The sequence below is a fragment of the Colias croceus genome, chromosome 25 (genome assembly GCF_905220415.1).
Source record: "Colias croceus chromosome 25, ilColCroc2.1".
Taxonomy (NCBI): domain Eukaryota; kingdom Metazoa; phylum Arthropoda; class Insecta; order Lepidoptera; family Pieridae; genus Colias; species Colias croceus.
The window spans coordinates 831985-849387 of NC_059561.1; the positions used below are offsets into that span (position 1 = coordinate 831985).

The following is a 17403-nucleotide window of genomic DNA, read 5'->3' on the forward strand; positions in this document are numbered from 1 at the left end:
GCTGGAGAACCAGTCAAGCGCAAGGCCCCTTATTCCGACTGATTCTAACTTTTTTATGAGCAGACTCGGCGAGATGGTATCGAACGCTTTGGCTAGGTCGATGAATACCGCCAAAGCTTGTTCGCCATTTTGTATATGCGAGGCCACTGAGTTAGTTAGCAGTATGGCAGCGTCTTCCGTCGATTTACCCTTTCTGAATCCGAATTACCTGTCACTAATAAGATTTTGTTTGTCTAGGTAGTTAAGTAGTCTTCTGTTAACTATCTTCTCAAGAACTTTCGATAAGATATTTAGTAGCGCGATGGGTCTGAAGTTTTCAGGGATGTCGACTGGCCCACCTTTATGGATGGGGGTTACGGCTGCAATTTTCCAGCAATCAGGGAATGAGCCTGTACTTAAACTCAGGTTAAATATGTAGGAAAGAGGTTTAGCGATAAAAGGCCTTATTTTTTTCAATAAGCGTGCCGTAATGCCGTCAGGTCCAGGCGAGCTATCGGTTTTAATCTGTGAGAGATATTTGTCGACTTCGGATTCATCAGTAGGGAGGAAGAAAAAAGAGTTTATCGACGGGGTGGCCAGTGAGTGATTGTTTGTGAGTGTTTGTTCTGTTGCAGAGAGCCTGTTTAAGATTGTATTAGAGAGATTTTTGCCAACTGTCGTAAAATAGTGGTTGAGTGAATTTAGTGTGTTGTTCTGTGTGTCATGAGCTAGTTTTATCGGGTCATTTTTGTGTGCGGAAGGATGTATGATAGATTTAAGTGTATTCCAGAGTTTTTTTGGGTTATGCTTGGTGTCCTCTATTTGCTTGCTATAGTACTCGGTCTTTAGTGTGAATAGAAGCTTGTTGCAAACATTTCTGTATTTCTTGTAAGTGAGACGCCTATTTTCATCGTAGGGATGTTTTTTGGTGAGACTGTGCAGTTTATCTCTACGTTTTATGCATTTGATAAGATTCGGAGTTATCCAGGGTTTTATGTTAAGCTTTTTACGACTTATGTGTACTTTTTTTGAGTGTTTATCAATAATGTTTAATATTAAAGTTGTGAATATACTGACTGCTGTATTAAGATAGCTGCATGAAAGTACGTTTGACCACGTTAAATTACTGATGTCATTAGTAACCGCAGTCTCGTCGATAAAAAATTTCCATCGAATACGAGGAGAGGAGCTCTCTTTATGATTGATTGTAGTTGCAGCAATAGCGATGTCGTGGTCTGTTATAGAGCTTTTATATACAGCACCAGTTTGTCCAAAGGGTGATTTAATAAATATGTGATCCAAGCATGCATTCTCTCTAGTGGGAGCGTTTATGACTGGAACAAGCCCATGCGATGCCATGACATTCAGGTAGTCGTTTCGTTTGTTATGAGCCGGATTATCCCCTGCAACCATTACTGTTTGGTATCTTCTTAATGTACTCAAATTTTCGTCTAGAGAGAATAAGAACCTATCTATGTTTGAGTAAGAAGGAGAACGATATAGCCCTAGGAGAACGGTATTTGTGTCAATTTGAATGAGGAGACTATCTGAGTCAGTTATGTTTGTAGGTGCTGTGCTGACGCAGGATTTTCGGCTGCGTCGCACAGTCACATAGCGTCGCCCCTCAGTTGTCCCATAGCTCGCGCCACCGACCCACGTTTTGTAGTTAGTGAATATAAATAATATATTTTTGTGTAATTTAGAAGAAATATAAAATTTAATTGGCCGCTATCTTTAATTTCATCTCCCTACACACAGCTACACTAAATTGGTGACCCCGACGTGATCTCGACCGGCGTGATATATCGACGTGAGTGTGTAGTAGGGAGAATAAATATTCAAAATTAATATATAAATATATATATACGGACAACTCAAGAAGAAACTACAGGGCGGTGGCAGCGGTAAAATTTAAATAACTAAAATTTAATAACACATAAAAGTACATATAAAAATTAAATATCACCATGGAACCGGTTAAAGAAGAATTTGCAAGTTTATCGTCAGTCTCCATTACGTCCCGCATCCCAGATTTTTGGAAGAAATCGCCGAAAATATGGTTTATTCAAACGGAGGCAGTTTTAACGCCACAGAAAATGTCAGATGAAGCGAAATACCAAATAGTAATTTCTAAATTAACGCCAGAAGTCATCGACCAAGTCACGGACATTTTAATTAGCCCGCCGGAGACAGGAAAATATGAAAAATTAAAAAGAAGATTATTACAAATTTTTGAAGAATCGGAAGATCGACAAATAAAAAAATTAATTGGCGAAATGGAATTGGGTGATCAAAAACCGTCACAATTAATGAGGAAAATGCAAGATTTGGCGCGTGGACGAGTAACAACAGAAACACTTCTAGTTTTATGGCAAAATTTATTACCGCCGGCAATAAGAGCTGTGTTAGCCGTATCCGAGAGTAAAAGTGAAGATATTTTGGCATCAATAGCAGATAAAGTTATGGAGAGCATGACACCCTTAAACTCGGTATCAGCAGTTCAACAGTCCAGTTTAAGCAACAGTCCAGAAAATAATTTGATTAGTGAGATAGAAAAATTAAATAATCGACTGAGAAGATTGGAAACAAGAAATAATTCATCAAATTTTAGAACGAGGTCACGATCCAGGTCAAGAGGTAGATTTCAACCTAATCAAAGGCATAATCCCAATTGGCTTTGTAAATACCATTACAAATATAAAAACAAAGCGACGAAATGTGTGAAACCGTGCAACTGGAAACCTAGTCAGCGTGAGAAACCAGCGGAAAACTAGCATCGGTGCAGCCAGCGACGGGTGCCTGCGACCGAGTCTACAGAAATAACCGTCTCAGTGTTTTGGACAGAAATTCAGGACTAAACTTTTTAGTTGATAGTGGTGCAAATGTGTCCGTCATCCCGCGTAGTGTGGTGTATGGTAAGGTTTATGCAGAAGGTAATAAATATAAATTATTTGCTGCTAATGGAACGGAAATTAAAACATATGGTATTCATTTTTTGTCTCTAGATTTGGGTCTGAGACGACCGTTCCGTTGGATTTTTATATTAGCGGATGTAAAGCAACCAATTATTGGTGCGGATTTCTTAGCTAATCATAAATTATTAATTGATTTAAACGGACGTAGATTGATTGATCAAGTAACTAATTTGAGTACTAAGGGAAATATCTCAAATTCTACTGTGCCCACTTTAAAAACAATTATGGAATGTCCATATTCCGATTTATTGAATAAATTCCCTGATTTAACTAAACCTATTTCTTACAAAGAGACGCCAAAACACGATGTTTGTCACTATATCGAGACGACAGGACCGCCAGTGCATGCGAGAGCGAGGCAGCTTCCTCCTGACAGGTACGTAAAGGCTAAAAATGAATTTATTGTTATGCAAGAGTTAGGGATTTGTAGACCGAGTAGTAGTCCTTGGGCAAGTCCACTACATATAGTTCCCAAAAAAGATGGTAATATTAGGCCTTGCGGTGATTATAGACGTTTAAATGCAATTACGAAACCAGATCGTTATCCGGTACCACGTTTACATGATTTTACATATATTTTGGGTAATAAGAAAATTTTCTCTAAATTAGATATTAATAGAGCCTATAATTCTGTGCCTGTTGCAGAGAATGACATAAAAAAGACAGCAGTTATTACACCTTTTGGTTTATTTGAATTTATGCGTATGCCATTTGGTTTGCGAAACGCTGCGCAAACTTTCCAACGTTTCATGCAAGAAACAGTTTTAAAAGGTTTAGATTTCTTATTTATTTATATCGATGACGTCATTATCAGTTCAGAATCAGAAAGTCAGCATAGAGAACATTTAGAGCAAGTTTTTGATCGTTTTAATCAATTCGGTATAACTATCAATTTTTCAAAATGTAGTTTTGGTCAGCAAAAATTAGAGTTTTTAGGTTATGAAGTTTCTACCGAGGGCATTAAGCCGCTCGAAGACAAGGTTAAAGCAATTTTAGATTTTCCTAAGCCTAGTACTATAGAAGAACTTAGAAGATTTTTAGGCATGTTAAATTTTTATAGATCTCATATTCCGCACTCGGCTGAACATCAGTCAGAGTTAAATAAATATCTTGGTAGTGCGAAACGGAAAGACAAAAGTAAAATTAATTGGAATAAATTAGCAGAGCAAAATTTTGAACAATGTAAGATCGATTTGAAAAATGCAGTTTTGTTGACATATCCTTCCTTAGATTCTCCATTGTCTCTTATGACTGACGCTTCAGATACGTGTATAGGTGCAGTTTTACAACAAAAAATTAACAATATTTGGCAACCTTTAGGATATTTTTCACGTAAACTTACGGAAGCTCAGCGTAAATATAGTACCTATGATAGAGAATTGTTAGCGATATATTTATCAATTATTCATTTTCGCAACATGGTTGAAGGGCGCGAATTAATAGTTTATACAGATCATAAACCACTTTGTTTTGCATTTAGTAAAATAGGTACAAATAGGGAAACTGCTCGAAGAACTAGGCAAATTATGTTTATTAGTGAGTTTTGTACAGATATTCGTCATGTAACAGGTAGGGAAAATATAGTCGCTGACACGTTATCGAGAATTGAAACAATAACATGTCCCACCGTTTTAGATTTCGCAGAACTCGCCCGAGCGCAGGAAACGGATGAACAACTTGCAGAAATGCGACACCGGTCAAACGTAAACAGTCAATTTACACTTAAGCGTGTTGCAATGTTCGATTGTAATAAACAAATTTATTGTGAAACATCCACAGATAGAATTCGACCATATTTACCTAAACAATTTCGACGTTTAGCTTTTGATGCTGTGCATAATTTAAGTCACCCGGGTATTAGAGCCACAAAAAAATTAGTAACAGATAGATATTTTTGGCCAGAAATGAATAAGGATATAGGAATTTGGTCTAAAACATGTATTAAGTGCCAAAGAGCTAAAGTCTCAAAACATACTGTATCCGATTTAGGAAGTTTTCAAGGCTCGAGCCGTTTTGAGCATATACATATTGATATTGTAGGGCCATTGCCAATTTCATCAGAAGGGTTTAGATATTGTCTAACAATCATAGATAGGTACACCAAGTGGCCCGAAGCTTTTCCTTTAAAAGAAATTACTGCGGAGACTGTGGCAAAGGTGTTGTATGAGGGTTGGATTTGTAGGTTCGGTTGTCCCCTTAGGCTTACAAGTGACCAAGGTCGACAATTCGAAAGTAATTTATTTAAGCAGCTTATGTTATTAATGGGAATACAAAAGTTGCGGACCACCCCATATCATCCACAGAGCAACGGTGCAGTAGAGCGTTGGCATAGATCTTTAAAAGCAGCGCTTATGGCTCGTTTAAATTGTAATTCATGGGTTGATGAACTAGCAACAGTATTGTTAGGGTTACGCACAACTGTTAAATTAGACACAGGCGTAACTGCAGCTCAAATGATTTATGGCAGTAATATAAGGCTGCCTGGTGATTTTTATGACACAAGTAATATAAAACCGTGTGACGAACATAGTTATGTTGATAAATTGAGGTCGATTATACACAGTATGAAACCGGTACCTAGAATTAATAAATTACCGTGTAAAATGTTCATTCATAAAGATTTAATTGATTGCGAATATGTATTTTTAAGAAATGACACCGTACGGAAACCATTACAACCGCCGTATGATGGGCCATATCGTGTCATTAGTAGAAAGGATAAAACTTTTAAAATTCAATTAATGGACAGACAACTTAACGTTTCAGTAGATAGGTTAAAACCTGCATACGTTTTACCTGATGATAATAATATTGTGACTAAGTTCACAGGTAAGTCTGTTAATATGAGTGATAGTAAAATTAATGATTCGCTACATACAAAAAAGGTAATTAAAAAGGTAACGTTTGAGACAGACAAATCCAGCTGTAAAAATTATGTTACACGATCAGGGCGAATACGAAAAACGCCAAGTAAATTTATGTTTTAATCATGTACATAGCCATTGTTATTGCAACCATGCAACGTTGCAAATTGTATGTTGTTGTTTTAGGTCACGTAATTCTTTGAATTTAAAGAATGGTTATATTTAAATATTTTATTCAACATTTTTATTTTCAAACTATATACAACTAAATATATACATTTTATACAATTATTTTCCTATATACAATATTTTACAATTTTACTATGGGATTAAATCAAACCAAGGAAAGTGTTGTCTAACGAAAGTATTTCCAATGTTTCAAAGCTGGAAAATAAAATTAATATATTTGGAATCATAATAATTTTCATTGCAGTTATATTTCTTTGTGTGTTATTAAAATTTTAATGTCATGACGTTTCATATATTGCATTGTTATTGTATCTATCGTCATAGTATAAGAGACGGGAACAATTTTAATTATATTTTCGTATTAGATAATTGTGAATGATTTTATTTGCATGTTAATGTACTAGGTACATGATACCTTAATATTATACATTGCGTATTTTTTTTATTAATAATGTTACTTTACATTATAATGTTTGTGTGTATGTAATGTTATGTTGTTCGATCGTAGGACTTTATTAGATTGTATTGTTGGCAAATGGCCGCAATGATGCCAAGAGAGGACATCATAACGTTATATCAAACACCATGGCTGCAGACTAGTAATTTTTATATGTTAAGTATCTTTTTTAAAAATAAATGTTCGTGTGTTTATAAAAATGTTTCACCGACTCCTGAACTAATCTTGTATTATGTTTCACATTGTTATTTTTTGTCTGTCAGCAGAATTGTTAGGGTTCGTAGTGCGAGTTAGTAATCTAAATAAAGATAATTTAATTTGATTTTGTTTAAAAATGTTCCACATTTTTTTTGAAAAGGGGGGAATATTGTAGGTGCTGTGCTGACGCAGGATTTTCGGCTGCGTCGCACAGTCACATAGCGTCGCCCCTCAGTTGTCCCATAGCTCGCGCCACCGACCCACGTTTTGTAGTTAGTGAATATAAATAATATATTTTTGTGTAATTTAGAAGAAATATAAAATTTAATTGGCCGCTATCTTTAATTTCATCTCCCTACACACAGCTACACTAAATGTTCGATTGTAAAATGGTCTTGGTGTAGATGTCTCGCAGATAGATTATTATCCCGCCGTTTTTGTTGTTCTGTGTATTTGTCCTTGCTACAGAATATCCAGGTAAAACATCTAGTATTGTGCCATCAGAAAGCCAACATTCGGTTAAAACGATAATGTCAAAATTAAGGTTGAGGTTTGTTAAAGTAACTGCAAAGTCATCAAAGTTGCGTTGGTAACTTCTTACATTAAGCGTTAGTAATTTGAAGTTAAATCGTGTATTGGAAAGCTTTTTTCTGCAATCTTCTGTGTTTTCAAAAGTGAAGCATTCCACCTGTAAGTATTTATCTAAATCATCAATAATATTAACTACAGCCATAGATGTGAATTAAAACGAATGAAAGTATAACGATGTGGAGTTGCTTTATATGAAGTGCTGCAGAACGCCAACGTGCGAAAAGAGTTGGAATGCAGAAAAGTATATGAATAATTCTTGCACACGAAAATAGTTTTTGGGATTTCTTTGTAACGATGTTGATTGAGATTTTTTGTGAATTCAGTACTGGTATAAAATAATTTGTTTTGTTTTGTGTGTAGTATGTAAAATAGGATGTGTGTCTGCGTGATCTTAAAGGTAGTGCATATTATGTATTGATTAAGAGTGTTTGTGAGTTGAGTGTAAAATGTGTAAAATAAATAGTTGTAGTGTGTGTATAGTGTGTAATATAGAATGTGTGTCTGCGTGAGTTTGAAGGTATTAATTAGGTAACAATATTGATAAAGAGTGTTTGTGAGTTGGGTGTTTGTGTAAAGTAAGTTGTGGTTAGTGTGTTGTGTATGATATATGATGCGTGTCTGCGTGCTTTTAGAGGTATATAACAAAAATACATTAATATTCATGCGATAATTAATTAAAACATAAGTTTTATACTGATTAGGAGTGCTAGCTGTTATTATATAATTATAATTGAGAATTTTGAGGAATTTTACGGTGTTGCCTTGGAACGCTCCATGGTTACAGTTATTGGTTTTCGGAGGTCGGGGAGCCGAGCGCCGATTCCAGGTCTTGCGTGGTCCGAATGAGGATTGATGGATTTCCTTCTTGTTTTCGCAAAAGTATGGAGCCGTTCTTTGTCCAACAGTATTTAAACCCACGTTCTTTTGAGCGAAGCTTTGCGATACGAAATAACTGGCGATTTGAACTAGTAAGCCGTTCATTAACGTAACGTAATTATAAAAAACTAGCGGTCCGCCCCGGCTTCGCCCGTAGTACCTACATGTTTACGTTTTTTTTCATAAGAACCATACTCGTAATTCAAGGAATAAATAGATTCCGCAGCGCACGCGATTACAGAATTTTTATTAAGGAATTTTTTACACCGCGGGTTACATTATTGCATTTTTGGTAAGGATCTCTATTTTTTTTGAAAATGCAATTTAGCCTATGTTGCTCACTGAAGATGCAGCTTTCTAATGGTGAAAGAATTTTTGATATCGGTCCAGTAAGTAGTTTATGCTTGAAAACCATACATACATACATATAGGTTCCGTTGCAAGACCTGTATGCAAAGCAGTAGATAATTACCATGCTATGATGAACTTTTATCCATTGGGGGTAAAATAGGAATAAGGTCTTTGGTACATTATGTCTAAGCTATAACTATAGTAAACATAGAGCTTTTAGGAATAAGCTATTATTCTAAAATTTATAATTAAAATAATATTCAAAAAGATGACGTGTATTTGAGCTAAATATAAGTACTTAAATTGTGATTTTTCTTACCATTTGCATTAGAGATATGTGATAAAGGAATGTGTACAAGAATCTTCTCTGCGTAGTTTTAAAGAAATGAAACCTTTTTACTCGATTGCGCTGGAATTTAGAGTATGTTTAGTTGGTAAAGGTGGAAATATCTTTAGGGGAGAGGGGGGCACATTTGAACACTTTTTAAATAAAAATTTTTTTGTCCCGTATGGTATGACCAATCAAGATTTATTTTATTTTAATATAAGATATGGGGCTTATACTACATAAAAAAAATTATATTTAGTTATTTTGACTTGCTATAGTTACACAGTATCAATTTTTAAAAAACTCGATTTTGTTCAAATGTGCCCCGCGAATGGGGCACATTTGAAACCCCTAGGGGCAGTTTTGAAAAACTGGAATAAAATGGAAACCATTTAACTTAGAACATAATCAACAATATATTTATGTTATTTGTAGCTATAAAAATTTTTTTAATATACATCCCTGCCAAGTATATTATTAAAATCCGTTCAGTGGTTTTTCCGTCAAAGAGTAACAAATATACACCTACATCCATCCTCACAAACTTCGCATTTATAATATTAGAAGGATATTTTTTTTAATATAAATTAGATGCGATAAGAGTTAATATATTGTTGATAATAAAGATATTTTGTGACTTGCATACTATGTCGCGTTAGAGTATAATTTATATTCTACTAGCTTACGCCCCGCGGCTTCGCCCGCTTTGAAAAAACCGCATTAAAATCTGTTGCGTAGGTAGTTTAAAAGCTTTAAGCATACAAAGGGACAAAGGGACAGATAAAGCGACTTTGTTTTATACTATGTAGTGATGATATAGTCTTTACAATAGTTTGTTTTTGTGTTCAAATTAAAATATATTCTTAGTTTAAGTTATAAATATGTATGTTATAGTCTGTAAGGTTATTCTATGGTTTGTGTATTTATTGCCTGTCACCTGAATTAAATGTAATAAATAAATAAAATAAAATAATTATTTCCTTGGGGGTTAGACAAGTGGCTTTCGTTTAGCGTAACGTTTAACGTCAATCTCATAAATTCATAATCTATTCTATCAAACGTTACGCTAATAGAAAGCCACTTGTCTAACCCCTCTTAGCAGAAAACTGTAATATTTTGAATGCTATAAGCTTTATCGCATTTTCTATTATCATGCAATGTCAATTGCCAAGATATTTCTAGAATGTGCTTTTCTTCATAGAAACGTGAGATATTTTTAAACTTAGAACTCAAACTCAAACATTTATTTATTCAATTAGACTTTTTATAAAAGCACCTTTGAATCTTCATAACATTTTTAATATTTCCATTTAATTAATATATTACGAGGCGGGATTCGAAGCCGCGTCTTTCGCCTTGCCCGAACGACGCGGACGCCTAGCCTCTCAGCCACCCGAATCTCATTTGTAAAGCATTCATTTTCAATGCTTTAAAATTAATATAAAATTTATAGAAACTTTACAAACATGTTCCGGATAAGAAATTTCGAATGCTGACTAAACGACTATTTTGATGATTGATTGTTTAAATAATAAATAAATAAAATTAACTTCAATTTAAATTGAGCGATCGATCCATAGTTGCTCAACTTATTGAGCAACTATGGATCTATAGAGATTATAGAGCCTCATAGATTTGATTGCGATTAAAAAATCGAAATCAAATCTATGAGGTTCTATAATTTTTTTCATCGGTTAACTATTGCTTGCGTTATATGTATTAGTTTTATGATCGCAATAGTGCTATAAACTTATAACACAACTAAGTAAATACTCAAAAAAAAAAAAAAAGTCAGTGGCCCTTTAGGTCAAAATAAATAAAGTCATATTTAGAAAGGTGAAATAAATAAAAAATTTCATATAGGTAAGTACTGTCGTAATATAATTTATTAACTAGATAATGATTATAATTTTATCACAATATGCTTCAAACTAAAATTAGCATGAAAATATTTCTCCATTTAGATATATTAAAGATAATATTATAATACTTTCAGATTAGTTCTTCACCGTTCATCTGTACAAAACCAGAAATTTAACAGAGTTAAGTTCTAAATTCTAAATAGGGTCAACCAAAGCTACACAGTACACACTATTTACCTAAGCAAACTTTTTTAAAAAGCTTATACAATTTTATTAGATGTAACGCAACTATCCAGTTTGTTTCATTACAGTATTTGAAAGTCTTGTTTAAATCTTAGTGAGAAAGGGTGCAATGGAGGCGAAGTCCTCGCAGTCGGGGATCAGCTTCCCTCTGAACTTGAGGCAAGAGTCCGCACACAGCGGGCCCTCGAACCACGCTCCGAGCGTCTTCTTGCATTGAGCACAATTCTCAATGCACAACTCCAAGTGGTCGTATCCAGTGACGATAGAAGGATTGCCCTCGACGAGGCTCGCTGCGACTGCAACAAGCGCGAACATGGCTGCGAGCTTGGCGGACATCTTGCGGCTCAGATTGTGCACGAGTGGAGAGGCTGATGCTGCGTGAGTGTCCACATGGAGCCGCGCCCTCGCTTTATACCAGCCGCCCGACACTCGAACCAACCAACCGTGCTGGACACTGCTGAGCTTTCCATTAGCTACTTAATTGATAAGTGGCTGAAGTGTTATTCTGAGTAGATACCTTTTTATCTGGGCAGTAGTAGTGAGAGATTCCTTGGTGAAACATGTCTCCTTTTTTCGGTATTTTTTTTTAATTTGTGTTAACTTATACAAATGTGTTTTCAGGCGTTTGATTGTTACAGCGAAAAAGCAAGTACCTATCCCGCCCCATGATAATTTTTTGTATATTCTTAACAAATCTCTCATTTTTAAAGCGCTTCTCAATTTCGTTACGATTAGAATCTGACTTCAAAATCAATTCCATACTTAGATGTCCTTCAGTTGTAAAGCATTAGTAGCCAGTTACTTCAGACAACCAGTGTCCAACTTTAGATTCAAAGATACCGTAACAACCTCTCCAATCGTCTGTCCAGAGATTCTTTAAAATAAGACGTAAAGTGCAAATGCATCGAACGGTAGGTCTTGCAGTGCGGAACGTGAGAGGAGTGGACTGTGGCCCTTTTATTAGCGATTTAGAATTATTTTTGTAGAGTTGCATTCACATAGAGTGTAAAGTATGTATTAGAGAACGATCATAAGATACTTTAGACGTTTTTGATGATTTTCTGTACGAGGATACGGGTCTATATATACATTAATAATTGTTGGGTTGTCCCTTAGATTCATAAAACCGAAAGAGTAGAAAAAATTCGATCAGGCGTCGACCCGGCAAGGCAAAAGACGCGAAATTCGAATCACCAACTCATGATTTTTTTCTATTCTTAAAAATTTCAAATTTATTTTTGATAGAGATAATTCAGTGTTCACATTTTTTGTGATATTTTATTTATTTTTTCTTATTAGTTGTGTGTATATTTGTTTTGTGTGTTGAATTAAACGTTTCTCTTCTTGCTTCGCTGTAACTAAAGCCCCACCGTGAAACACAAAAGAGAGAATTCCGTGGCGTTTCGTTATTCAGACAGTCACCTGATTATTCGCTTCGATGACCGAACTAGTGATGTGTGTGTTTTATCGTGAACGTTTTTTTTAGATAAAACGATTTAAAAATTAAAGGGTTACTTATAAGATAAAACGAAGAACTAGTACCTAATTGTGTACCTATCCAATAAGTGGATGGAAACTTGGGCAGTAATTTAGTACTCGGAATATTAAATGTGTATTTTAGTTTTATTTTAAAGATGTCACAGTTTTGTTTAACGTTGGCTATGTAAATATTATAATATTATAAAAATATAGAGAGTTATGTACACGTAGTTTTAACTATTTTCTTATAACTTTCATCTTATTTTATATTAAAATAGTTTATGTATAAAATAGGTCTGGAACGTAGTTCTTGTAAGACTGTGATTTAGACATACATATTATATAATGTACATAAGCCATTGCCATAAAAAATACAGTACAAACGATATTTATTAACAAAGTCTTCAATAAAAAAAAAACTATCGATAAATCAATACGGCGCACATCACTAGCCTTTTCAGCTTAACAGAGAGTCCACTTGCTATACTTAACTTATCTTTGCAAGTCTGTTCTAACCGAAAATCTAAAAATACTACGCCTGCTAAATTTCTCCCTTTCTAACTTATACAAAAACCATACATTTGTCTTTGTCTAACTTATCGAACCTTCTAGAAGCTCTATTAGATTAAGTGTTTCTACATCATAATATAATTAATATAATTAATTATCTTGGTGTATTTATTACCTAGCTGTTCCACGCGGTTTCAATAGCAAAAGCGTTATTAAGGTTTATAAGCTACATCACTGCCAAATATCATCAAAATCCGACCAGTGGTTTTTGCGTAAAAGTTACGTTAGCTACTATTAAGTATTCTGTGGTAAAAGATAAACAAACATCCATACATTTTTACAAAATTTAGCTTTTTTATGGAATTTTAATAGCTATTCTAATATTATACTTTAACTAGCCGCTCCGCGCGGTTTCACCCGCGTGGCTCCTCTCCTGTTGGTCGTAGCGTGATGGTATGCGTACACCGAAAGACTTTTTCAAATCGGGCCAGTAGTTCCCGAAATTAGCGCGTTCAAACAAACAAACAAACAAACTCTTCAGCTTTATAATATTAGTATAGAGTATAGATAATTTGTTGTGTATGTGTTTGTATTTCTGAATAATAATAAACCTTATTATGTCTTCAAATTAATTTTTCCATGACATATCTATTCTTAATATTATAAAGCTGAAGAGTTTGTTTGTTTGAACGCGCCAATCTCGGGAACTACTGGTCTGATTTGAAAAATTCTTTCGGTGTTAAAAAGTGATTTATCGAAGAAGGCTATTATAGGCTATATATCATCACGCTAAGACCAACAGGAGCTGAGCCACGCGGGTGAAACCACGGGGCTAGTTATGAATAAATGTATAAAATAAGAATGCTCTAAAAAGTGAGCTTTTTATACTGCTTGTAAGCAGAATTTTTAGTACTTTAAAAACTATTTTTTACATATATCCAAAAATATATAACAAACAGTATTGGCAGTTAATTTTATTTGCGACCCACACAAACTAAACCATGCCCCTTTATCCACGAAGGGGTTTACCTTACTCAGAAATTACATTAAATCCTTTGAAACCCGCTTGAACTAAATGTAAATGTCCTATTATATTAAATTTATAAATTAATTGGACTCCCGTATTTTGGGAGGAAATTAAAATCAAACATGATAATTTTCTTTATTAGATACAATTCATTTGAAGTTTCTGTGTAATTAATGTCAACATACACAATAAGTCTATTTAATTATTATTTATAAAATTATAGGATTTTTGTTTGTACTGTTTATATACATGTTCACATAGCACTAGGAAAATGACGTCACACACGCTTTCCCCGGTAAAGCCACGTTCACACTGACCGAGCAACTTCGCGCAGCAATTGCTTCGCGAAGCTCTGTGGAACCCGCCTATTGAAAATCTATAGCGTCTATGTTTATATGACATTTTGTACATGATGTAGGTAATAAAAATACTCTTTAGACTAGCTGTGTTCCGCGCTTTTACCGGCATTGCTCCGCTCCTATTGGTCAAAGCGTGATGATATATAGGCTATAACCTTCTTCGATAAATGGACTATCTAACACCGAAAGAATTTTTCAAATCGATACAGTATCCTCCATAGATGGACTAGGTATCTAACAGTATCCTACTAATATTATAAATGCGAAAGTTTGTATGGATGCATGGATGTTTGTTACTCTTTCACGTAAAAACTACTGAACCGATTACAATGAAATTTAGCACACATATAGAGGGTAATTTGGATTAACACATAGGATTTTTATCTCGGAAATCCCACGGGAACGGGAACTATGCGGGTTTTCCTTTGCAAACGCAGGCGAAGCCGCGGGCGGAAATCTAGTATAAAATAATTTTTCAAATCGGACCCGTGGCTTCTGAGATTAGGGAGTTCAAACAAACAAACAAACTCTTCAGCTTTATAATATTAGTAAAGACTACCTATAGATAAAAATCATATTACATACAAATGCATCATGGAAATTAGGCTAAACTTTGTATAGTTAGTACATAATATTGATAATAGCTGCGCACATAAACAACATTATAGATAAGGACAGAGGTTGAATATAGATGTTACAAGTTAAGTTTAAACTTTAGTAGGGAAGTTAGCACATCGTCGGATTCTGTAGATAACATTGCCACAGATAATATAATACTATATACTACTTCTATTATATATTACTAATATACGCTTGTTACTGGCTCTAAATACAGATGGGAAGTTAATTTTCGTGTGCAGAGATGCAAGTATAATAGCGTTGTGTTTCTTGTTAATAGTTCGTCTATTGAATGAAGTATTTGTGAATGTCGTTTTAGATAAAAGCGTGTTCAAAATAATTAGTAGTTTATAAATATTATTTGGTTAAAGTCTAGTATGAATTTAATTTTTTCGAAAGTTGGTATAAGAAATGGTTTTGGTTTTATATGCCAACTTACTTTTCGTAACAATATATTATGTAAAGTATTAAAGCTAAATATAAACAATTAATAAAGTTAACATTAATAGATATGAGAATTGTTTAAAGAACAAATAAAAAACCGGCCAAGTGCGAGTCGGGCTCGCGCACAAAGGGTTCCGTAGCAGCAAATATAATAAATTACAGTTAAATCAACCTATCTCAAAAACTATAAGAGATACTTTGATCAAACCAAAAATCGTTGAAAGAGTTAATTAGCATGCATCACCTCTATTTTTTTTAGAATTTTATACCCCGTAGTTATAAAAATAGAGGGGGGGGGACATACTTTTTACGACTTTGAGAGCTGATATCTCAAAAACCGTTCACTTTAAGAAAAATGTTTTTTAGAAAACTTTATATCATTTTAAAAGACCTTTCCATTGATACCCCACACGGGTATGTACATCGAAAAAAAAAATTTCATCCCTCAGTTACATGTATGGGGGGCCCCACCCCCAATTCTTTTTTTTACTATTTAGTGTCATATTTTTGTAGCGGTTCATACAACACATATTCCCATCAAATTTCATCACTGTAGTACTTATAGTTTCCGAGTAAATCGGCTGTGACAGACGGACAGACGGACAGACGGACAGACGGACATGACGAAACTATAAGGGTTCCGTTTTTGCCATTTTGGCTACGGAACCCTAAAAAAGTACGATCACGAGATTCGAATCCGCGTCTTTCTGCGACTATTCTTTAAAAAATTCTCATTTATAAAGCACTAGTGGTCCGCCTCGGCTTCGCCCGTGGTACATATTTCGCAATAAAAGGTAGCCTATGTCCTTTCTCGGGTATCAAAATATCTCCATACTAAATTTCATGCAAATTGGTTCAGTATTTAAGGCGTGATTGAGTAACAGACAGACAGACAGAGTTACTTTCGCATTTATAATATTAGTATGGATTTAAATGCTTTTAAATATCAAATAAATACAGTTTCATGGAGTCTTTATGCTATTTTGGGAAATATATTATAACTATTAAGGTTTTTTTTTAATATTTTATCTAAGTCCCAAATTCAATATCTTACATACCTATAATTAATACACAGTCTAATTTCACAATTATCTTATATCACTAGAATAACAATACATCGATTGGAAAAATCAAAAGCCAAGGGTAAGTATATAACTGTTTGTTATTGAAATTGGCGCAGATGGAGTTTCTGTGTACGGTATAAAGCAGAGACAAATACAGCGGGATAGTGCAAATAATTTGCTTGAGACGGTTTTTTTCCACGTCTTATAAGACGCGATAGTATAATGTCTGATTTTAGGCGAAGTAATTTTGTAGGAAATGTGATTTTTGAAGAATAGAAAAAAATTTATCACGACTCACGAGATGGGATTCGAACCCGCGTCTTTTTCTGTCTTTTGTTGGGGCGAGATTTATTTATTTTTTTTTCAACATTAAAGCATTTGAATTTTTAATGTTATGGCACAATAATATATCAAGTTGTTGTATGTAAATAATACGTATTGAAAATAAAATTATATGGATCCTGCCCGCGCCTTCGCCCGTGTTGTAGAATGTAGAGAACCGCGCTTTCCATTGGTGAAAACAGTATGAAAATCAGTGCAATAGTTTTGGAATTTATCCTTTGTTTCTTTAAAAACAAAGCTGACACAAATGCGTAGAAAAACAAAGAAACGAAATATCAATAAAGATGAACAACAAAGAAACTTTATCGTGAAATTATTATTAGAACTTTAGTACTAATGGATTTCGAAATTGAGGTTAAACTCTTTAGGATATTTTGAATAATCTCATATTTTATTACAAATTTAAATACCTAATACAATTTACGTACAATTATTAATAGATTAAGGGCCGATTTTTCAATCCTTGGTTAAAATTTATCCGTCCAATAAAGTATTACACGAACATTTTAAATTGTCACCTGTAATCTGTCAAATGCGGACAATTAGAATACATTTTTGAAATGGTAGTTTAATACGTTATTCGATGAATAAGTTTTAACCAACGATAGAAAAATCAGCCCTTAATTATTCGTCATTGTTCTTTCTAT

General features: G+C 34.2%; 2 protein-coding genes across 2 annotated transcripts; one reads left to right on the forward strand and one right to left on the reverse strand.

Moving 5' to 3' along the window:
• Positions 1-1909: 1909 nt before the first annotated feature.
• Positions 1910-2833, forward strand: LOC123703208. The gene has a single exon (XM_045651138.1). It carries the CDS (start codon positions 1947-1949, stop codon positions 2751-2753), a length of 807 nt encoding a protein of 268 aa, XP_045507094.1. The 5' UTR covers positions 1910-1946; the 3' UTR covers positions 2754-2833.
• An 8164-nt stretch (positions 2834-10997) lies between these two features.
• On the reverse strand, positions 10998-11255 carry LOC123703254 (eclosion hormone-like). Its single transcript, XM_045651198.1, has one exon. It carries the CDS (start codon positions 11247-11249, stop codon positions 10998-11000), a length of 252 nt encoding a protein of 83 aa, XP_045507154.1. The 5' UTR covers positions 11250-11255.
• Positions 11256-17403: the final 6148 nt, after the last annotated feature.